General features: G+C 40.5%; 1 protein-coding gene across 3 annotated transcripts in view; it reads left to right on the forward strand.

Moving 5' to 3' along the window:
• Window positions 1–23,897, forward strand: part of RNF216 (ring finger protein 216) — a 115,292-nt gene that overhangs the window by 20,920 nt on the left and 70,475 nt on the right. For all 3 annotated transcript variants that reach the window (XM_087817013.1, XM_087817014.1, XM_016213631.2), the window contains 9 exons: window positions 1,027–1,103; window positions 4,996–5,098; window positions 6,901–7,065; window positions 10,179–10,293; window positions 14,807–14,946; window positions 16,460–16,510; window positions 17,371–17,508; window positions 19,176–19,324; window positions 19,832–19,910. In XM_087817013.1, the coding sequence (XP_087673139.1) occupies window positions 1,027–1,103; window positions 4,996–5,098; window positions 6,901–7,065; window positions 10,179–10,293; window positions 14,807–14,946; window positions 16,460–16,510; window positions 17,371–17,508; window positions 19,176–19,324; window positions 19,832–19,910 (1,017 nt within the window). The remainder of the gene's footprint in view (window positions 1–1,026; window positions 1,104–4,995; window positions 5,099–6,900; window positions 7,066–10,178; window positions 10,294–14,806; window positions 14,947–16,459; window positions 16,511–17,370; window positions 17,509–19,175; window positions 19,325–19,831; window positions 19,911–23,897) is intronic.

Genomic DNA, 23,897 nt, shown 5'->3' on the forward strand with positions numbered 1-23,897 from the left:
CACTAAATATACTGAGTTTTCTTTTATTGCAAAAACATTGTGTGTGTGGACGTAACTTTCCTAAGGGATATATAGCTACATTTATAGAAGAAAAGAGAAACACTGAAAACATGAAAATTAAATCAGAATTTCTTAATCTATTTTTAACCCCCCAGCAAGTCCTTTGGGATTCTAGGTGTAGGTTATGGATAACTTAGTGCTGTCATAATAGCAATCCCTCAGTTTTTAAAAAGGCATTGAGTTAACTACGAAGTCAAACCCTTAAAGCATGTTTACCAAATTACCTAGAGCTGCACTGTCCAAAGTTTTGTTTTCAGTGGCATCAGTCACATTTTAAGTGCTCAATAGCCACATGGGGGTGAACAGCTGCCATATTGGAAAGCACAGAGTAGTACATCTCCATTGTTGTAAAAGTTCTGTTGGATAACACTGATCTAAAAAGTAGTGCAGAGCCCTGGCCAGGGAGCTCAGTTGGTTAGAGCGTTATCCGGATACAGCAAGTTGCAGGCTCTATCCAGGTCATCCAATGAATGCATAAATAAATGGAAAAACAAATCGATGTTTCTCTCTCTCTCTCTCCCTCTGTTGAGAAGAAAAAGCAGTGCAGAACGTTATGTCCTGGCTCTGCTGCCCTTCACCTGTGAACAGTCACTTAACCCTTCTTCCCCCAGGTTTTTTCATTTGGCCCACTAGGTCATATGCTTCTTGAGGGTAAACACTAGATTGTGCTTTATTTGTTTTTGGACTCCCTTGCCTGGGCAGAAATGTTCAGTATTTATTAAAAGAGTGAAGGACATACCAAATGGGAGCAGAGGACCAGATGATCTCTAGGGACCTTTCTACATTCCACATTCTATGTATACAGATAAATTTGGGCACCTCGTATGGAGTTTTAAGCCAGACACAAACCTGCTTTATAGCCCTTTCCTAGTTTGTAGTCATTTATATACTTTTTGACATCTGGTTTTTATTGCAATTTGAAACCATTCTAGTGGATGAAATATAAATGTTTTTATTCCTTTCTAGGAAGCAAGATTTCCAGATGTAGCAACTGGATATATTGAAGAAATAATTCGTTTGAAGAATTATTATGATTTGAATGTGTAAGTATACCGCCATGCCTTTTCTTTTTTTATTGTAGTAAAAATATACAAAACATAAAAATTTATAATTTAACCATTAAGTATACAGTTGCATTAAGCATATTCACATTTTTATACAACCATCACGACACCGTCTCCAGAACTTTCTCATCTTCCCAAACTGAAACTCCATATCCATTAAAAAACAACTCCCCATTCCCCCTCCCCTAGCCCCTGGCACCCACCATTCTACTTTCTCTCTCTATGAATTTTACTGCTCTAGGAACCTCATGTAAGTGAAGTCACACAGTATATGTCCTTTGTGACTGGCTTGTTTTACTTAGCATCACATCTTTTTGCTGTTGTTAATCCTCACCTGAGGATATGTTTTTTCCATTGATTTTTTTTGTTTTTTTAGAGAGTTAAAGGGAGGAAGGGAGAGAGAGAGAAGACAGACAAGACATTGATGTGAGAGAGACACATCTATTGGTTGCCCCCCGTAGCGCCCCGACTGGGGCCAGGGATGAAACCTGCAGCCCAGATACGTGTCCTTTATTGGGAATGGAACCCGCAACCCTTTGGTGCATGGCCAATTCCCTAACCACTGAGCCACACTGACCAGGGCAGCATTACATCTTACTTAATGGTCCTGTTAGAAGAGTTCTAATTGTAGTCAGAGATAGACTTTTTTTTTAATCCTCACCCAAGGATATGTTTTTAATGATTTGAGAGAGAAAGCGGGGTGAGGGAGGGAGGGAGGGAAACATCCATGTGAGAAACATCGATCAGTTGCCTCCCAAGCATGTCCTGACTGGAAATCAAACCCACAACCTGGATGTGTGCCCTTACCAGGAATTGAACCTGACACCTTTTGGTATACGGGGAAGGTGCTCCAACCAACTGAGCCACACTGGCCAGGGCAGACTTTTTTTTTTTTTACTTTTCAGAATTCTGCACGTTTGGTTAATTATGAGCATTGCTACTATCTATATTTTGGTTGGGATATTAAAAGAGATTATTTTTCCCAATATTTGTACCCGAAATGTCCTACAACCAGTTCACCTGCTTAATAAAAGTTTCCTAAGGAATACAAAGTGAAAAATCAGTCTCTGTCCTCTTACATCTTTTCCCTCTTTTTAGTCTGCAGGACTAAAACAGTTGTAAATTTATAAAGAACACTATAATATTGAAGTTAATCAATTTTCAACTAATTAATACAGGTGGTTTTATTTATTTTTTTAATCCTCATCTGAGGACATGCTTAGATAGAGGAGGAGAGAGAGAGACACATCGATTTGGTTGCCTTCTGCGCTCACCCCAAGCGAGGCCAGGGAATGAACCTGTAACCTAGGTATGTGCCCTTGACCGGGAATCGAACCCACGACCTTTTGGTGTGCAGGCCAACTCTAATCACTGAGCCAAATCGGCCAGAGCCAATACAGGTTACTTTAATTAAACAAAAGAGGTAGTATACTTCCAACACCCTAGATCATTTTCCATGCATGCCGCTTGGAAGCCACAGGCTTTATTCATGGGTGGCCATTCTAGCAAAGATTGTTTATTATTTAACCTTTTTATCTTTCCCCAAACCTCTGGTATCTCGCAGTTTTTTGGTCTGTGGTAGCTACACTTACCAGAACATTACCAACAGCCAAATTTAAAATGGAAGAGCTGCCCGGCCGGGCGTGGCTCAGCGTCGACCTGGGATCCAGGCGATCAGGGTTCGATTCCCGGTCAGGGCACATGCCTGGGTGGCGGGCTTGATCAGTGACTCTCTCATCATTGATGTTTCTATCTCTCTCTCACTCCCTCTCCTTTCCTCTCTCTGAAATCAATAAAGATATATTTTTAAAATAAAATAAAATAAAATGGAAGAGCTGTTCCACATCCATTTATAATACATCCAGGTGTGCACATGAGAGGAATTACTGGAAACTCTAGGCCTTTCCCCACAGATAGTGGATTTTTTTTTTTTTAATATATCTTTATTGATTTCAGAGAGAGGAAAGGGGAGAGAGAGAGAGATAGAAACATCAGTGATGAGAGAGTCACTGATCGGCTGCCTCCTGCACGCCCCCGATTGGGGACCAAGCTCGCAACCGGGGCATGTGCCCTGACTGGGAATTGAACCCTGATCCCCTGGATCCCTGGTCAATGCTCAACCACTGAGCCACGCCCAGCTGGGTGATAGTGGATTTTTAATGGTGGCTAATTCTCAGATCAGCCTTCAGAGCTCTAGAAAACCTACAGTGCTTATCATTTTATCCTAGAACAAAGAATTACCATCAATGTGGTGGTTTTAAAGGGAGGTGTGCTCAGAATTCTTGACTAGAGGTGTCTCCCTTTGCTATAACTATAATGTGGGAAGAGGGGCTTTTTCCCTCACCAGGCTGCTGGTACTGTGTTTCAGAAGAGAGGGCATGCCCAGCCGGGTATGGCTCAGCGGTTGAGCATCGACCTAGGATCCAGGAGATCGAGGTTCGATTCCCGGTCAGGGCACATGCCCGGGTTGCGGGCTCGATCAATGACTCTCTCATCATTGATGTTTCTATCTCTCTCTCCCTCTGCTGCCCTCTCTCTGAAATCAATAAAGATATATTTAAAAAAAAAAATTTTAAAAAAAACAAAAACAAAAAACCTAATTGTTAAAAAAAAAAAGAAGAAGAAGAGAGGGCGTTGTTGATAGAGAAGAGGAAAGCTTAGAGAGAAGAGGCATTTGGGGCTCCCAAAAGTGATGGTGAAGAAAAAGTGTTCAGGTGTGCTGACCAGTCCTGGAGCAGGATGAGGAGGGTGCTTGCAGTTGGGCCAGTGCTGAGGGTTCTTGGGCTTGCAGAGGAAGTGTGCCTCCCCTTTTTATGGTCCCTGAGTGGGTGAGGAGAGGAGCTAGAGGTGAGCACTTTACCTCTATTCTCTTCCTGTTGTCCCTGTCTTACTGTTAGAAGCTCCACTATTAATGCTAGATAGGAGGGACCTGGAATGAAGAGAGTCATGTGAGAATTATGGGTGGGGCACCTGAGAATTATGGTTGGAGTCATCCTGAGAATCTGCAGGATCAGAGAAGGAAGGATGAGGGCAGGGGAAGCTCCACTTGCCCTCTGAACAGAGGAGCTTTATTCGTACTGAAGTGACTCAGGCTGTACACTGCCCAAGCTGACCTCAAACTATGGAATCTTCCCACTAAAGCACAGTTTGTTGCCTGATTTGGTTGTTACAGGCTGAAGAGTCCTGCTAGTTAACATTTGTTAAATGTGGGTGTGATACATTTGTGTGTGTTACCTTACTTTCTCTATTCTCACTGGTGCAGTATTTCATAGTAATGAAGACAAGGCTGTGGGTTTGGTGTGAAGAGCAAACATGATCTGTTCCTCAGCCTTGTACTTGGCTAAATAAGCTGAGTGTCACTCATATTGCTTATAGGGATTGATGTAACCACAGGGTTACAGAAGTATTAATGATTCAGGAGGACTCTTATATTCCATTCACTTATTCTCTTAGCAAACTATTGTAATTTTATGAATGAGAGTACACACTTTTTCACACCCCTTATTTGTTGAATAGTTTTTTAACAAATAGATACTTTATATCTAAATTCTCCAGTTCTGTGCAGTTCAACCAATAAAAATTTCAACAACTTCGTTGCATTGATACCCCACTAATAGAAAAACTTCAGAGGGCTTTGCATTCATCAGTATGCTTATTGCTTTTTAAACTAGCAAGCAAAAAATAGAAAGTCAATGTAATTGTCTTTTATTTGTCTGTTTGTTTTGTTTTTCTGATCAGCAGACATTTTAATTTCTTGATAGGTCACTTGTAATGTGTAACTAGGGACTTCATTTTCAAACATTGAGTTTGAATCAATGGGCAGGTGTGGAATTTGGAAACAGTATGAAAATAACATCATTTATTTTTGTAGACTTTGTAATTTTCTTCTGGAAAATCCAGATTATCCAAAGAGAGAAGATCGAGTCATTATCAACCCCAGCAGCAGCCTGCTTGCTAGCCAAGAGGAGACAAAGGCAAGTACCAAGCTCTTGTTTTGCAGCCTCTGCCTGGAAATGCTCTGCTTTTCATCATCTTTACGTGAAGAAAGTGCTTTGTCAGGACACCAGTTTAAAGACTAGCCAGGAAAATAGGATTTCAGAATATATTTATACTTCAGTGGTATTTCCCAATTTGAGCCACTTTGAATTCTGTATTTAACTTCTTTTATTGTTTCTCTTTCTCACAAAAAATTAAATCCTCCTGTCTGGCTGGTGTTGCTCAGTGGTTGAGCATCAACCTATGCGGTCACTGGTTTGATTCCTGGTCGGGGTACATACCTGGTCAGATTTCAAGCTAGATTCCCAGTTTGGGGGGTGCAGGAGGCAGCTGATCAATGTTGATGTTTCTCTCTCATCGATGTTTCTCTCCTTCTCCCCTCTTTTCTCTCTAAAATCAATAAAAACATATTTTTTAAAAATCCTCCTATCTTTAATCCTACAAAATAAGTTCCTAAAATGAAACAAGAATTGGCCAGGATTTTTTATATCATATCAGTTATTTTTTACCATTGAAAATTGAAAGTATATGAAAAATTTTAATTATATAGTCATGTTAAAAGATTTTACATTGATCACCTCTATACCCAGCAGCAGTACTGTTAAAAGTTAACATTTTATTATATCCATTTTGTCACATATCTGTCCCTCTGTCCATCAGCACCTCTCTCTTATATTTCATTTCATTATAATACATTTAAAACGAAATCGCAAAAGCATTGATATACTGCCCCAAACATACTTCAACCTGCAGATCACTGCTTAGAGTTCAATATCTGATTATAGTTTTCTGTTTATTTGTTTTTTCCTCACCCAAAGATATGTTTTTTGATTTTAGAGAGAAAGGTGTGGGGAGGAGAAACATCGATGTGAGAGAGAAATATCGATTGGTTGCTTCTGATATGCACCCTGACCAGGGATTGAACTCGCAACCCAGGCATGTGCTCTGACTGGGAATCAAACCCACAACCTTTTGGTGATGGGACGATGCTCCAACCAACTGAGCCATCTGGCCAAGGCTGTTAATAGTTTTAATATAAAAATTATATACAATGTGTATACCTGTGTAACCAAATCCTGTATCAAAATATAAACAGTTTGATTTTTTTAAATCTTAATCATTATCACCCCAGCCGGATGGCTCAATTGATGAAGCATCGTCCTGTACACCAAAAAGCTTGTAGGTTCGATTCCAGGTCAGGGCGCACACCTAGGTTGCAGGTTCGTTTCTCTCTCTCTCCCTCTCTCCCCCTTCCTCTTTTGCTCCCTCCCCCCTCCCCCTCCCCCCTCCCCCCCTTCTCTCTCCTTCCCTCTCTCCCCCTCTCCCTAAAAGCCATAAACATATCCTTGGGTGAAGATTTTTAAAAATCTTAATCATTATTTTCATTTGTGGTCCAAATGAACATTTAGGGTAAGTGGTGAAGGAGAATACAGTTCAGAACCACCTCATTGGGGTCTGTTGCTCCATCCTTCTGTTCCCCACAAATTCTTTGGACTTACCTCTTTTTTGTATCTTGTAGCCAGAAAAATTTAATTTTTCTAAACATTGTGTGGAAAGAAGGTGGCTGAAAGATTGGGTTGAAATCCCCAGCTATACTTTTTTACTAGTAAAACTAGCCTCCAGACAGCCATTTAACCTCTCTGAAGCACCATTTCTTCATCTCTATTCAGGGCTGGTAACCTTATGAGTAAATATGAATGAGAGTATTCTATTCTTTAATCAGCAAACCTTCAGATGATTTCCCTCTGGTCTCTAATGCTGTGCCTCTCTCTCATTTCAGTTGCCTAAGATAGACTTTTTTGACTATTCTAAATTGGCTCCCCTTGACCAGCGCTGCTTCATCCAAGCTGCTGACCTCCTGATGGCCGACTTCAAAATGCTCAGCAGTCAGGACATCAAGTGGGCCCTGAATGAGCTCAAAGGACACTATGCAATCACCCGAAAGGTGCTCTACTTCGTCTTCTGGTGGGGTCACACCTCTCGAATACTTCTTCCTGTGATAACAGAATGGAGTTCAGCTTGTGGAAATTGGGGTGGTTTATGATGGCAAAGGGCTAAGGAGTTTGTCAGGGTGAAGATAAATAGAGAAAGGTATTTGCTGCCCAGGAAGAACTGAATGAAAAGAAATAATACATTAGAAGCAGCGGAGTTCTGGCTTGACTATAAAGTCTTGGAGGGTAATGAATTTTACCGAGGGATGCAGGATGACTAGTGTGTGAAAGATGTGTTCCAGTGCTGCTCCTTCCAGATGTGCTTTTTGGCTTAGGGCAGGCCACTCAAATCTGCCCCAGACAGGTCAGTTGTCAGGTACATGAGGCAGGGTCTCTAAAAGAGCCCGGGAATGCAGCACTGCTTGGTGAGTAGTGTTTGCCTCACAAGAGAGTGGGCAGCTGCTTGAAAGCTCCCACTGTGCTGCCCACCCCACCCTTGGGCCTAAATAAGACTCCGCTTGAGCGCCTCTGTTCCAAGGCTTTGAAGAGTCCTGGTGACTAGTGGCTAATGTGGACATGCCTCATTAGTAACGTCCACTGCACAGCACCTGTTTCATGGCAGGACAGGAAAGAACACCAGCAGGTCTTTGGTGTGTTCCTCTTCCTTTCTTCTGCTGAAGTTCTTCTGATTCCCAGCAAACAGTATGCTTTTTTCCAAATGACAGACAAAAATGGAGTTGTTTTAATGGTTAAAGCACCCACTATGTCTTAACCTGAAGGATGGTAAGCCCCAAGTGAATGTGACCTCATGCTGAGTCTAAGATCCTTCTACCTTTAGATTGCCAAGAAGATCCAGACTACTGTCAAACTCCTGATCGTAGGTTAATTTTAAGTAAAATTTTTCTGAAGGAATACAGAGTTAGTGGTTTCTATTTCTGAATTTCATTCCCCAGGTCAGGTAACTAGGGGATGTCTGTACTGTCACTGAAAAGTGAATGAGCTTTCCCACAAAAATAGTAACTGCAGGAAAGCTGGGACTCTTATCTTGAGGCCTGCCTGGCGCTCTACTGCTGCAGTGGTTCCTTAGACCTTTCCTGAGCTCCCAGGGAGCCCAGAAGAGAAGTTATCTGGGGGATGGGTGGGTCTTCATTAGTAATGTCCATGCCAAAGTTTTGATCATTCCACAGCCCACTTGTTATTTGGTGGGAGGTTGTAGAATTTTGTGGCTCAGTTTCCCTCATTTATACCTTCATTATCCCTTTCCTTATCTTTCTGGCCCTTTACATCTTTTATGGTGTCTGCTTGTTTTGGTGGGTAGTTTGAAATTTTACATGTTATTTGAATGAAAGCGGGGTGTTGAAGGGAAAGTACTGTTAGCTAAAATCTGGTGTGCTCAGTTACAACTTCTCTCTGCAGTGTGCAGATGGTGTGCAAGAGTTCTTCCCGGTAGAAAGTGACACTCATGGACAGGGATGTAGAAGGTACACCCAGAGATGTTTTGTAATTATAGAATAACACGTCATCTCTGTGCGTGCTGTTCCTCAAACATGATGATGGCTTAGGGGAAGTATGTTCACTGTGAAGACAATCACATTTCCCTGCATTTTTTTTTCACTTTTTATTATAAACATCAAACATATATTTTAAAAGAGATCATATTATAATAAGCCCATGCTTACCCATCACTCAGCTTCAGTAATTATCAGCTCCTGCACAATCTTGTTTCATCTCCACTGGCTCCCCTCCTTCCCAGACTGTTTTGAAGCAGATTAAGAATTTTCTCTTCAGTCTGTAAGTTCTCACTCTCCCCTGCCCCAGGCTTGAGTCTCTATCCATTCCTCAGCTTTTATGTCATCAAATGCCCATTATAGTGTTGTTTTTAAGATTTTTTTATTGATTTTTTTAAAGAGGAAGGGAAAAATATCGATGTGAGAGTGAAGCATTGATCAGGCGCTTCCTGCATGCCCCATCACCAAGGATTTAACCCGCAACCCAGGCCATATGCCCTGACCAAGAAACCAGCAACCTTTCAATGCATGAGACAATATCCACCCGTCTGTCTTTAGGTCCTCCCTTAAAGGACCTTTGGCCATTTTCACAAATACCCTAAAAATCATAGTAGGCTGTATCCTTGATTCTCAGAACTTATACCTCGAATGGGTATTTGATTTGTGAACGTGAGCAAACTAGAGGGAGAAATGCCAGATAATAGCAACAGGAAAAATTATGCTTCAACATTTGTTCATATGTTCCCTGGTAGGTTTTTTGAGCACTTACTGACTATCCCTTGAGGACACTGGCATTATGAAACAAAATTAGCTTCCTTCCAAAGAGCTTTCAGTCTGTTTGATGAGATATTTAAAAGGATTAAAGCAGTGTGATTGTATTATGAAAGAGAGGCAGGTACATGAGAACACTAGGAAGGAAATGAAGGTGGCATTTGAACAGTCTCAAAGAATAGATGTCTTCACTAGAGAATGTAGCAAAGGCTACGAAGCAAGAAAAAGTAACTGTGGTGCCTTTGGGGTGTGTGGGTGTGAATTATAACTAGCAGGTCTCGAAAAGAAGGAATTCTGATAATCTAATTTTATCTGGTCTATATGACTAGACCTTCAGTGGCAAAATCTTTAGCACATTTAAATACTTATTAGAAAGATCTAAGAAAGGTAGAAGTGGAAAGGTATGGAAGATGGGATTATCATTGGCATAAGAACTTTGTGCTCCAGGACAAAGATGAAAGCAACGAGGAATGTGAGGGGAGTGGAATGGAGTGTTGACCTGAGAAACAGCATGTAGGTAATCCCTGTGAAGTACAACTCGCTAGCTATTTGTTTTGTGATTTAACCTGTACTCATTCAAGGACAGTTGAGCAGTTTCTGTTTTCTTATGTTGCCCTTTAATTTGTTAGCAAGTATTTTGGTTCTGCCATTGTAGTAGTTTATGAAAGTCAGAGAAAACAAAAATAAGTAATTAAATGCTACCTGTTTATTTTGCCACTACCTATTTCTGTAAGCCATGCAGGGGAGATAGCTGAGACTGAGTTAAAATGAGATTTTGGAATTGCCTGTGTTTCCCATATTCTTGTGTCCCGTCTATCGTGGTAACCTTTCCCTTTCTCAATTTTTAGGCCTTTTCTGATGCCATTAAAAAATGGCAGGAGCTATCGCCAGAAACCAGTGGAAAAAGAAAAAAGAGAAAAGAAATGAATCAGTATTCTTACATAGATTTCAAGTTTGAACAAGGTAATGGCAAACTGTATGAAGCTGCTGTGCAGAACCACCCCCTTCCCACACACACGGAAGGGACGTCATGGTACAACTGCTTAGGGAATGTCCTGCAGACGAGTCCAAGGAGCGACCTTAACATGGACTGCTTGGACCGCACATCAGTGTTTTAGAAAGTGGCTACAGTTTTCGCCCTCCTTCTTTCTGCTGAGGAGACACCATGACAGGAAAATTTCGTGCAATGTTAGAGAATTCGCACATGGGAAAATGTTTGGGGCACCCTTAAGCTTGGGAGAAAAATGGTCTTGGATGTTTGATGAGAATTCGCTTTATCACTAGTAAAAACTATCTAGACCAGAGATTGCTTACTGCTGAGGGGTCACTTATACACCTGAGAGTGGCTTCTCACAGAACAAAACAAACAGCTCTGAAGTAGTCACTTGCTTATTTAAAATTCTGTTATTCTTACTGATTAAATAACTGCTGAAAACTCTTCCAAAAAGGTTACGTTAGGTCTAATCTCCGCAAAAGGTAAACTTGTTGAACTTTACAGCAAATTTCATCTGCGTTGCTTATGTTCAAGGAAAGAGTCCACTACAACTTTTCCTATAGATTATGTCATAAAAAGGAACATTTCCCTTTCCTTTTCTGTATCTTACTGTTACATCTGTACTTAGTTTTACAATTTGATTTCAGGTGTGACTAAATGGAAACTCCATGATATAGCTGTAGGGTTGAAAAGTATTTGGATTTCTGAACTCTTCAGGACCTAAAAGAAAATATTCTAGGCCCTGACTCCTAAGGTTCCCAAGCTAGTCTGTGGAGCAGTGCTCTCCTGATGTGATGCTCTCACAGGTCTGTGGCAGAATGAGAAAGTGGGGACTGTGCGAGTGGCTTTTTTCATTCAGCTACATATGTTCGCACTTTAGACTAGGCGTCCCTAATGCATAGTTATGTCATATTTGTTTCTGACTTCTAGTGGTAGAGAAAGGAAAGTAACACATTGTAAGATGGTCCACTCCCTTGTTAGTCAGCTCTGTCGTTTAAAAAATTCTTTTTTATCAAGCCAAAGGGAAAGGGTACTTCCCGAGATTTCCCACCTTGGTTGTCGCTTTCGCCTCGGAGAGCCTTGGAATCTGCCTGTTGCTGCTTTTCTTCCTGGTTTCCGTCTCCGTGTGCCCCTCACTAGCATGTCGGCGCCTCTGAGAGTTGGGTGTAGCGGCCTAGACAGAGTTTTCCAAGTGAGGCCCGCTGTGAGGACAGAGCTCTGATTTAGATTCTGCTCTTAAGTCTGTACAGCCTAAGAATGTTATAGCTTTGTAAAATCAGGTATGTCCCACCTTTGGCTCACAGTGAGCCCTGGTCTGTTCATCCTCCTCGATTTTACCTCACTGATGTCTCAGTTTTGATGCATCTGACATTTTTCCCTGTTAACTTGGTCTTCCTAGTTTTACCCATTGTTTCAGGTATATCCTTTTTAATTTTAGATTCTGGTTCTTATATTGCACTTATTAGATCATCTTTAAGAACACTGGAAGTTAGAAAGAGAAAATACACTTGATTTACATTAGTAGTCTAATGTTTTTGACTTAGAGATACATTTAACTATTTTTTTAAATCCTCACCTGAGGATATGTTTTTATTTATTTTAGAAAGAGAGGAAGGGAGAGAGAGAGAGAGAAGCATCAATGTGAGAGAGAAACATCCATTGGTTGCCTCCCACATGTACCCTGACTGTGGATCGAACCTACAACCTGGGTATGTGCCCTGACCAGGAATCAAACTGGTGACCTTTCAGTGCACAGGACAGTGCTCAACCAAGCCACACTGGCCAGGGCATAAAAAAATATATATATATTTTAAACATATCTTTATTGATTTCAGAGAGAGGAAAGGAAGGGGAGAGAGAGAGAAACATCAATAATGAGAGAGTCATTGATCGGCTGCCTAGCCCGCCACCCAGGCATGTGCCCTGACCGGGAATAGAACCCTGATCTCCTGGATCCTAGGTCCATCTAGGTCGATGCTCAACCGCTGAGCCACGCCCGGCCGGGCAAAATATTTTTTAATATGCATCAAGAACAAGTGGAGTGTATTCCAGATATGGAGTGTATTCGTATTTAAAAACGAATCAGTGCGATCCACCATGTTAATAGAATAAGGAGTAAAAATCACCTGGTCATATCAGTTGATGCAGAAAAGGCATTTAACAATATTTAACACCTATTCATGATTACAACTCTCAGAAAGTTAGGAATTAAGAGGAGTTTTCTCAGCTTGATAATGTCTACAATAAAATCTATTCCTAACATGCTTAATGGTGGGTGAATCCAAATCCTTCTCCCCCACCCCCAAGATTGGGAGCAAGGAAAGGATGTCCTCTATTCACTGCTATTCATCATAGTCCTAGTCCTAGAAGTTCTAGCCCATGTGATAAAGAAAGGGAAATAAAAGGTACAGATCAGAAAGGAAAATAAAACTCTTTGTAAGCAGATGACATGATAGAAAAAACTTTAAGGATTCTACCCTAAACTCTTAGAACTGTTAAATAAGTTCAGTAAGGTTGCATGATATAAGATCAACCTACAAAAGTCAATTATATTTCTGCATACGAGCAATGAGTATGTGGAATCAAAATTAAAAATACACCACCACCATTTATAGTCACTCCTCCTGTAATTAAATACTTAGATGTAAATCTAACAAGACATGTACAGGACTTGTATGATGAAAACTACAAAACTGAAGAAAATCAAAGAAGATGTAAATGAATGAAGATACATACTGTGTTCATGGATTGGAAGGCTCAACATAGGAAGGATAAAAATCCTTCCGTAATTATATACAGGCAGACCTCATTTTATTGCACTCTTTGCTTTATTGCGTTCTGTATTTGCATCAACATTGAGGCGAGACCTACCACCAGCAAAAAGATAACAGCTTGCTGAAGGCTTAGGTGATAGCTACCTTTTTTTAGTAATAAAGTATTTTTTAATGAAGGTATGTACATTGTTTTGTTTTTTAGGTATAATGCTACTAAACTTAATTCCAGTATGACATAGATGTAATTTTTATTTTATTTTATTATTATTATTTTAAAAATATATCTTTATTGATTTCAGAGAGAGGAAAGGAGAGGGAGAGAGAGAGACAGAAACATCAATGATGAGAGAGTCATTGATCCAGCCCGCAACCCGGGCATGTGCCCTGTCCGGGAATAGAACCCGATCTCCTGGATCCCAGGTGGACGCTCAACTGCTGAGCCACACCCGGCCGGGCATACATGTAATTTTTATATGCACTGGGAAACCAAAAGGTTTCTGTGACTTGATTGTGGTACTAGCTTTATTGTGGTGGTCTTGCACTAGACCGGCAATATCGCAGGTATGCATGTACAGGTTCAGTGTAATTCCTATTCGGTCCCAGCAGGATTTTTTCGGTAGATAAAATAGATAAGCTTATCCTGATAGGGAAAGGTAGGTACTAGAATAGCTAAAGTAATTTTTAAAACGAGTGAAGTAGGACAAATACTTGATTTCAAGACTTACTACATAGCTACAGTGATTAAGACCAGGTGGTGATGGCAGAAAGCTATACACATGAATAGATGGAAAAGAATAGAGAACAAAAAACTGGTTTTCTAAGTAATAAAAACTTTTTAATTTTTAAAAACTACTGAGAATGAACAAGAAGAAAAAGAATATCTGGAACCTGATATAGTAAATATTGATAAAAATCAAAAGGTTTACTAAGAACAGGCTTTTGTGAGTAAATAGAAAGTCTGGATGGAGTAGACAATTTTCTAGAATTGAAAATTATCAAATCAACAGAAGAAATAGAAAATCTGAACAGACCAATTTTACATGATGTGATATTTATCATTCTGTTACCTTTTATTCTAAGATTTATTGTGAATCTAGGTCTTATATTCTTTCAGCTTTTCCATTTGAAATCTTCAAGATACAAAGTTTAAAAACATACATAAAACACATGTGCACCTACCAGAATGGCTAAATTTGAAAACTGATGATACCAGGTGTTGATGCAGATATGGAATGACTGGGACTCATACGTTGCTGGTGGAGGGAAAGTGTAACTTGGAAGAACCACATTGGAAAACTGGCGCTGTTTTCTAAAGCTTATGCAGCAATTCCATTTCTTCCTGTGTGCTCAACTGAATTGTAGACATATGTTCAGTAGCCCAATTTATACTAACGCCAAACTATAAACCCACCTGTCCTCAGTAATAGAATGGGTAATAAGCTGGTATATTCACAGCACGGTACTGTCGGGCTAGGAGAGTTGCTCCAATTGGAATATAAGAAGGGGAAAAATACATGAAAGTCAAAAAGTGCATATAGGTTAGGGGGTGGAATAGAGTCCAATTTCCCCAAATGGTGGCACATGCAAGAGAGGAACGAAATGTGCTTCTAGAAAGTAGGTGGGGCCCATGCCACAGAAGACTGGGATGACTGGCCTGGGTTCCTAGCAAACAGTTGTCTGCATGATTTTGCATTGTCATGTCTCCTAGGTGACATAAAAATAGAAAGAAGGATGTTCTTTCTGGAAAATAAGCGGCGACATTGTAGGTCCTATGACCGGCGTGCCCTCCTTCCAGCTGTGCAACAAGAGCAGGAGTTCTATGAACAGAAAATCAAAGAGATGGCAGAGGTAGGAAGATGTGTGTAGAATGTGTTTCTGGGATTCTGGTTTGCTTTTAGGGCTTACTATAAAATTATCTTTTAAGATTTGCCTTTTCTTTTGTGTGATTGATTTGAATAAACTTTTTTGTTTTGTTTTTTAAATATATCTTTATTGATTTCAGAGAGAGGAAGGAAGAGAGAGAGAAACATCAATAATAAGAGAGTCATTGATGGGCTGCCTCCTGCACACCCCCTAGTGAGGGTCAAGCCCATAACCCCGGCATGTGCCTTGACTGGGAATCAAACCTCTATCTCCTGGATCATAGATCAATGCTCAACCGCTGAGCCCCGCCGGCCTGGCAACTATTAAGTTTTTAAAAGGAAAACTGGGTTTTGTAATGATACTAAGTTTCACAGTTTCATAAGTCAGATTTATGTCAGGATTTTAATTGGAACTTAGCACACATTCTATTTGACCTCCCTCGGCCTCTAATAGTGGGTAAAAACCAGAGAGAGGGGCCATTGAGCTCTTTAATTCTTCCAAATCTACCATCAAATGCCAGTCAACCAGAATATGTATTTTGGGTTTTTTAATAGATATTTTCTAGACCAGCAGCCCTGAAAGTATGACCCACGGATCCCTGGCTTCCCCAAGACTTTTTTTTTAATTGATTTTTGAGAGAGAGAGAGAGGAAGGGAGAGGGTGAGAGAGAAACACCGATCAATTGTGTCCCACATGCACCTGACCAGGGATTGAACCACAACCTAGGTATGTGCCCTGACCAGGAATTGAACCTGCTAACCTTTAGTTTATGGGACGATGCTCCTACCCACTTAGCCACACCAGCCAGGGCCCCAAGACTCTAGGTGTTCTGCAAGGTTACATCTCTTGTAATAATGATAAGACATTATTTATCTTTTCACTGTTGAATTTTTACTGACAGTACAACTGTGCCTTAATAGGAGTCAAGCCAGTGGCACCAGATTGTACCAGTAATCATTTTCATCACCACCATGCACACATTTTTTTTTTTTTTTAAAGGCAATGTCACCTAATGTAGCAGATGACAGGTAGGTAACTCTGTGACGGATTGATCAAGATGATTTCTCCAAAATTCTAATTTCTGCTTGAGTTCTAGAATTTTATCATTGGCCACAAATAATCACTTCATTTGGTTTCGAGAAATGTCTGCCAAATACCTAATTTTGAATAATCAGAGTTTTTCTGTCATTTTTTTTTTTTTTCTGTAAAAAAAAAAAGAAAAAAATGCCTGATTCAGCAGCTTGCAACTCAGTAGCACAAGGGCTTCTCCTTGAGACGACCATCATAGGGTACAGCAAAAGCACTTTGCACATTTTATCAGAGTATTGAAAAGATGTTTTTGAGGGTCAAAATTTGATAAATTTTAAACTGCTAAACCATGTAACTAAAGAAATGATTATTAATTATAGTTCTTTTACGTCTGTGGAAATAAATTCTAAATGGTTTGTGACATCTTTACTAAATTTTTATCTGCATGTCTCGTTTTTTTGTTCCTCAGCATGAAGACTTTTTGCTTGCTCTGCAGATGAATGAAGAACAGTATCAAAAGGTATTTTGAAAATTCACCTAATTCATTTATCCTGGTATTTTTCATGGGCCGTTTTCTCTTATCACATTTCCTCAGCATTTTGATGGCACACTGGTTCCCGGATAATCTGTTGATCTGCTGAGTTTGTAATCGCATTGCAGTCAGGTACTTGAAACATTGTCGCTCTTAATACCAGACTGGATGAGAATTGAAGGGGAGATGATAGAAATGTTCGTGTTAAGGAACACTGCCTAGAATCCATTGGAATAAACTCTTAGAGGAAAATTTAGAACTCAGGTATTGCTGAGAGTTAGAAGGCAGAAACCGGTATAACCTCAGGGCCGGATGAGTTTTGTACTCTTTACTGTTCCTCGCATAGTGGCCTTTTCTTTCATGGTAGGAATTTGCTTGTGATTGCTGCTATAGTTAGCTTCAGTGGTTCCTTAAGAAAAAGTTTGGGTTGGGAAATGATCTTCTCACATAATTATCCTATAGCAAAAAAAGAAAATCCAACTTTTGAAGCTTTTTAGGTAACATCTGTCATGCCACTTGTCCCTGACTCTTACAGTCACGTTAGCAATATAATCTGATTGCAGATGGTGCAGTTCTGCTGGCACCATGGAATTCATAAATATGATCATTTTAAATAAAGGATGACACCAAAAAATACCCAAAAAAGTGAAAATCTCACTTTCTTTATGTATTGGTATTTGTACTGGCATTTCAAGTTACATTTATACAACAGAAAACAGCTCATCGTTGTTCTGTGGCTTCTAGGGGTTGCTCTTTACCTCTTGGTGAGGGTGGGGTGGGGAATATGAGACCTGCAGGCCTTCTACTTGAATGTGGGAAGTTTCACATGTGTTTGTGACGGCCTGCAGGATGGCCAGCTGATTGAGTGCCGCTGCTGCTATGGGGAATTTCCATTTGAGGAGCTGACTCAGTGTGCAGATGCTCACTTGTTCTGCAAAGAGTGTCTCATCAGATATGCCCAGGAGGCAGTCTTTGGATCTGGAAAGGTAAGAACTGGAATACACCCACAGACAGGAAACATTCAGAGTCTGAGGAGACCATGTTTATAGACAAGTATAAATACCTTGTGGAAGTGCCTTTGCTAGAGTGAGGTGGACCTTAAGCTATGCTGAAACACACCATTGGTTCAGCACCACTGACTTAGAATTTAGAACAATGGGTATAATGTAACAAAGAAAGTCCCCGACACAAAGGACACCACATAAGCAAGGAGACAAGCAATCGCAGAGAACTTGACTTCCTCCTGATGATCCTGAACATCCCTCGCTCCTCTGGTTGAAAGCATCCCTCTGCTAAGACATATTAATGTGTGTGATTCCTAGACAGTCCCTGATTTGTGTGATTATGTTGGTTCCAAGCACAGCAGATTTCTTTTCAGGGGGTGGAGTTCTTCTGTGCCTCTATCCTTCCATGTCACAGGAGCACCTGCTGCTTCCTTCATCTTCCAGTTCCTAAGAAAAATGAAGGACAAACTCTAAAAGAGAGAATCTTGCAGCCTGTTTGAATGTATGGGAGAGCAAATTAGTAATTTTTAACTGATTTTTGAAGGATTTTATAGCTGTATTAAAATCAATAACTGTTTTATACAAGATCACATTTCTCTTTCCAGAGTTAGTTTCTCTTGACACTGTCATAACACAATACGGAAAGGAATTTATTTTGTCTTGATGAATACTTAAAAACCAAAATTGTTTTTCATAAACACCCAACCAATAATCAAATCACTCATTATCATCAATTATTCTAAGGTCAGTTGTGGTGTAGTCAAGGACTGAGTAACAGCGATAAGCAGAGTGGTTGTGATTGGCAGAATAATGTCCCCCCATCCCCAAGATGTCTACCTTCTTATCCCTAAAACCTGTGAATATGCTACCTTACATGGCAAAGGGAAATTAAGATTGCTAATCAGATCACCTTAAAATAGAGATTGTCCTGGATTATCCAGGTAGGCCTGGTATCATTACAAGGGTCCTTAAAAATGGACAAGAGCAGCAGAATTGGTCAGAGTGCTGTGGTGTGAGGACTCAACCTGTCATAAGTGGCTTTGAAGATGAAGTCCAGAGCCCTCTGGTCCAGTGGTTCCAGAGGCTGTCCTTTCTCCTGAAAGAGTTTAAGTCACCTGACTCCATCTGCAGGGGGTAGGAACTAGAGACTTTTCAAACAGTCCTCCAGTTTTTATTCCTGTCATTCCCTCCCTTCCTACTACTTACATCTGCCTTCCAAGATGTCTAGACCTCCAGCCTTTCCAGGGGCTGTAGAGGGAACCAGTTTGCTGCTCACGAGTATCTCCTTTTCAGACACTGAGCTGCAACTTTCCCCCTCCAGTCTGCTTAGACTTTTACCCTTCCTCATCCACTTTCCATCGTCATGTATTGTGGATGGGGCTGATAGAGGTCCTTTGGGGCAATCAAACATGGGCTTTGTATTTTTATTTCATGGTTTCCTTGTTGTTTGGATATGGTTTCTCAGAAAAGAGAGGACAGATATCTTTATCATCTCAGACCCTGTGTTCTTCCCCCCCTCCCCCGACCCGGTGTTCTTAATCACCATTTATTTGCTTTAGATGCATTTAACCACTGAGGCTTTTCATTTTTCTGAAACCATGGTTGAATTTTCTTTTTTCTCTCTTTGCCTCCTGACTTTATCATTCTAGTCAGAGCTCAGCTGCATGGAAGGTAGCTGCACATGTTCATTCCCAACCAGCGAACTGGAGAAGGTGCTTCCCCAGACCATCCTGTATAAATACTACGAGCGGAAGGCTGAAGAAGAAGTCGCTGCAGCCTACGCTGACGAGCTTGTCAGGTGAGTGCTCAGAGCTGGAGTGTGTCGTCTGTCTGCTCATTCTCTGTTAGGAAGGCTGCCTGAGCACTTGCACCAGGTGGTTAAGATTCTGCAACAAAGCTGTATTTTCCAGATTTTCTGGCATTTCTTGCTGAATAATAAAAGAATAATTTTATTAATGGAAAAAATCTGCAGTTCAAATTTTTGCCTATATCCCTTGGCATTTCTTAGTCATATGGCTTATTGGTACAAACATAGTATATTGGGCTGGAGGAACAGCGACATGTGCGAGGAGTTCTCAGAAAGGTATGTTTATTGAATAGTTTGCACTGAGGCAGGACTCAGAATGGCACCTGCATTTCCTGGTAAGAGCCAGAACAAAGGAGAACCTCAGTCCATGTTTTAATGAAAAGGAATAAAAGGAAATGTGGCCGTCCAGCTGAAAACTCCATTGTGTATGAACAGTCACATGGAACCACATCAGGGTTTACTATTCTGAATAACATTCTTTCTGCTGTTTGACTCTAGGTGCCCCTCCTGTAGCTTTCCTGCTCTGTTGGACAGTGATGTGAAGAGGTTCAGTTGTCCCAATCCTCGTTGCCGAAAGGTAGGAAGGCAATTTTTTTCTACCTTTATATCTGAATTATGGTATTATGAGCTACCCTCATGGCACACATATCTACTGGTTATCTGTGTGCTGACCCATGAGAAGGTTTTGAGTACTCTTTTTTTTTTTTTTAATGAAAGCAAATGAAGATCATACTTTGTGAATGGTGGTTGACATGGTTACGGAGATGGGGGCCACTGCTGAATTGCAGTCACAAAGCTCTGGATCTCTGTTTTATGCCATCTTCCTGTATTGTAATGTGAAATATAGAGAGTTTTGTGTTTCTTCCACAGTGCTGGCATTATTCTTGGTTTCCCTTTTCACCACCCTGTTGTACTCAAATAGTTTCATACCCTGCAATTTTCAATGTCTTAACCTCACTTCTTTGACTAAAGAGCTGGGCATCATGGTGGCATCTGTTATGGTAGATTATTCACTCAACTGTTCTCATGAGAATTGACTGTGTCAGGTGAGATCAAAGCTATTTAATCACCCCACTGTTGAAAATCTCTTTAACTAGACTCCTATTCTGTGTACTAAGAATGTCTTAAAATTTGTGAGCTATCACTTAGAGTTGTTTTTTCTTGACTTTTAGAGAGAGAGAGAGGAAGGGAGAGAGAAATATCAGTTTGTTCCACTTATTTATGCATTCATTGGTTGGTTCTTTTTTTTATTGATTTTAGAGAGAGAGAGGAAGCGGGGGGTGGGGAGAGAAACATTGATTTGTTGTCCCACTTATTTATGCATTCATTGGTTGCTTCTTTTATGTGCCCTGACTGGAGATTGAACCTGCAACTTTGGCATATTAGGATGATGTGTTAACCAACTGAGCTACCTAGCCAGGGCCAGCCACTTGGAGTTTTTAATGAATATTGGCATCCACTTAGACAAGTATCTTTTAAGCCATTTTTCTAAACTAGCATGATCAGAATTGAATACTGTATCTCTGCTTTGAAATGAAAGTGGATATTGGAAAAGGAAGAAAGAAACTAAATCAATGGACTAAAACTTTGTTTTGTTTTCAACATTAACATTTCTGTGTAAAACCTGGGTGTATTCTCATAACTGATGTGTTCATTTACTAATTTGTCCCCCACCTCAGGCTGTTGCTATATAACAATTGTCCTAAGAGTCTCTGGCATCTTAGAAGTAAGAAATTGGAGTAACTGACAATCCAAAGATACAGAGAACAAGGAGGCAGTAACCAAGGGAAGGAAAGGGTAGGAGTGAAGTGTAAGTGAAGATGTTGGAATGTTCTGAGTCCAAGGAGCAGTAGCATCCTGGACGCTGACTAGTTCTGGGAGTGTGAAGGGAAAGGTTCATGAGCTGGGTAGGGCCAGAGCCATGGGGCCTTGACACCATTCTGAGGCGCAGGGATGAGGGGACTGAAATATCAGGGAGATCTCTTTGGCTATTGAGTGATCCAGGTGAAAGATACATGCAGAAATCAGTTGTTTCTTTACACTAACGACAAACAATCCAAAAATGAAATTAAGAAGGCAATCTCATTTACAGTAGTATCAAAAATAATAAAATACTTAGGAATAAACTTTAACCAAGAAGGTGAAAGATTTGTACACTCTAAACCACAAAACATTGTTGAAAGAAATTAAAGAAGACACAAATAAGTGGAAAGACATCCATGTTCATGGATTGGAAGACTAATATTGTTAAACTGTCATACTGCCCAAAGCCATCTACAGATTCAGTGCAATCCCTGTGAAAATCCCAAAGACATTTTTTGCAGAAACAGAAAAAACAATCATAAAATTCATATGGAACTACAAAGGACCCAAATAGCCAAAACAGTCTTGAGAAAGAACAAAGCTGGAGACCTCACACTTCCTCACTTCAAAGCATATTGCAAAGCTTATAGTAATCAAAACAGTATGGTCCTAGCATGAAGACAAACATAAAGGCCAGTAGAATAGTCAAGGATGCCAAGACTACACATGGGGAAAGGATAGTCTCTTCAAATGTGCTGGGGAAACTATATAACCATGTGCAAAAGGATGAAATTAGACATTATCTTATACCTTAACTTAAAAAGCAACTCAAAATGGATTAAAGACTTAAACATATGACCTGGAACTATAAAACTCTTAGAGAAGACATAGGGGGAAGTTGGTGATTTTTCTGGATATGACACTAAAAACAGATAGCAAAAACAGTAGATAAATGAGATCACATCTGCACAACAAAGAAAACCGTGAAAAGGCAACCTATAGCATGGGAGAAAGTATTTGCAAATCATTTATCTGATAAAGGATTAATATCTGTAATATATAAGGAACTCCTACAGCTCTAACAAACAAAAAACAACTCTATTAAGAAAGGGGCAAAGGACTTGAATAGACTTCTCCAAAGAAGACATACAAATGACCAACAGGTATATGTGAAGGTGCTCAACATCACTAATCATCAGGAAAATGCAAATCAACCACAGTAAGGTATCACCTCACATCTGTTAGGATGGCCACTATCAAAAAAACAAGCAGCCCTGGCTGGTGTGGCTTAGTGGAAGAGCATCAGCTGGCACACCAAAGGGTCACCAGTTTGATTCCTGGTCAAGGGCATGTACTTTGGTTGCTAGTTCGTCCTGGCCCTGGTCAGGATGTGTGCAGGAGACAAGCAATCAATGTGTCTCTTTCACATCCACGTTTCCCTCTCCCTCTCCCTGTCCCCCTCCCTCCTCTTCTTCCCCCTCCCCCCTTCCTTCCACTTTCTCTAGAAAGCAATGGAAAAAATATCCTTGGGTGAGGATTATGTTGAGTCTTGCTATCGAAGTTCAAAGTATGTCTTTCCATTCAAGTCTTGTTACGTTTCTCGGTAATGTTTTGCATTACAGGGCATTGTCTATTACAGTGTGCTTCAGAACTTGATCCTCGCCTGTGTATAATACCATTCACGTTCTAGACTTGCTTTCTACTCTTAGGGGAAGGTCTTCCAGTGTTTGGCCCACCATAGAAAATAAAGTGAAAATTAAGTCTCATGGGAACCTGAGGCAGGTTGCAGAGCAGTTCCCACCCTGTCCTTTGAATAGGGAGAGCTTATAATTACAACCAAGACCCATCCTTATTATGAGCTATGGAAAAAGTTGCCACTAGGTGGCACTGATGCTCCATGAGGAAAGGTTTTTCTCTTGAGCAGTTTAAAATGTATATGTCAGCAGAACATTGTCTTGTAAGCAGGATTGACATAATTCTTTTAGGCTTAATACTGAAGCAAACCACTACGTGCATTCTGAATGTAATGTCAAAGATGTCAGTATTGTTCCTCCAAATTCTCCTTATAACATCCTTTCTCTTCAGCTAGGAGGCTAAACCAACCGTTAATCCCGAGGTAATTTTGTCCGCTGTGAGACTAAGGGCATCAGCTTCCTCATTGTAGTGATTTTGCCAGTAATCATAACTCCAGTTAGATTTCCAGGAACTTGGCACTCTGAGATGAGGCGTTTATATTAATGCATTGTCTGGAGGAGGGCTCGAATGCCTGCAATCATTCCCCTGAAATCCCTGAATACTAAGACACTGTATCTCTGATGAAATGAGGGAAGAGTCTTGGTTTCATTGGTGATTTGGAATGCTTTGTCACGGCCCTCAGTACCTGTTTCACCCATGTTCTCAGGTAAAGGAGTCATCAGTTTGTTTTCAGCATGTTACTCTTAGGAATGAATTGGATGTGTTGGGTTTGGGACTGCAGTGTTGGATAAAAGGAAATTTGAAAGCAATGCTCCTGGAATATTTATTCTTAGGGTCAGAAATTTCCCTGTTGAGTCTTTTCTATCTTTCCAGAACCATAACTTTGCTCCATAAAGTAGAGCTTTCCGGAAAGGTAGCCAGGGCCCCAAACAAGGTGGAAGTTTAAGAGTACTCAGGAGACAAGTGCTAAAGAAGGGGATGGTGACACTTTAATCAGAGTAACTGAAGAACACTGAGTTTGGAGCCTGAGAATGTGAATGTGTAACCACTTATCTCTTCTGTATGT

Source organism: Miniopterus natalensis, chromosome 4 (assembly GCF_054644295.1).
Source record: "Miniopterus natalensis isolate mMinNat1 chromosome 4, mMinNat1.hap1, whole genome shotgun sequence".
In the NCBI taxonomy this organism is placed as follows: domain Eukaryota; kingdom Metazoa; phylum Chordata; class Mammalia; order Chiroptera; family Miniopteridae; genus Miniopterus; species Miniopterus natalensis.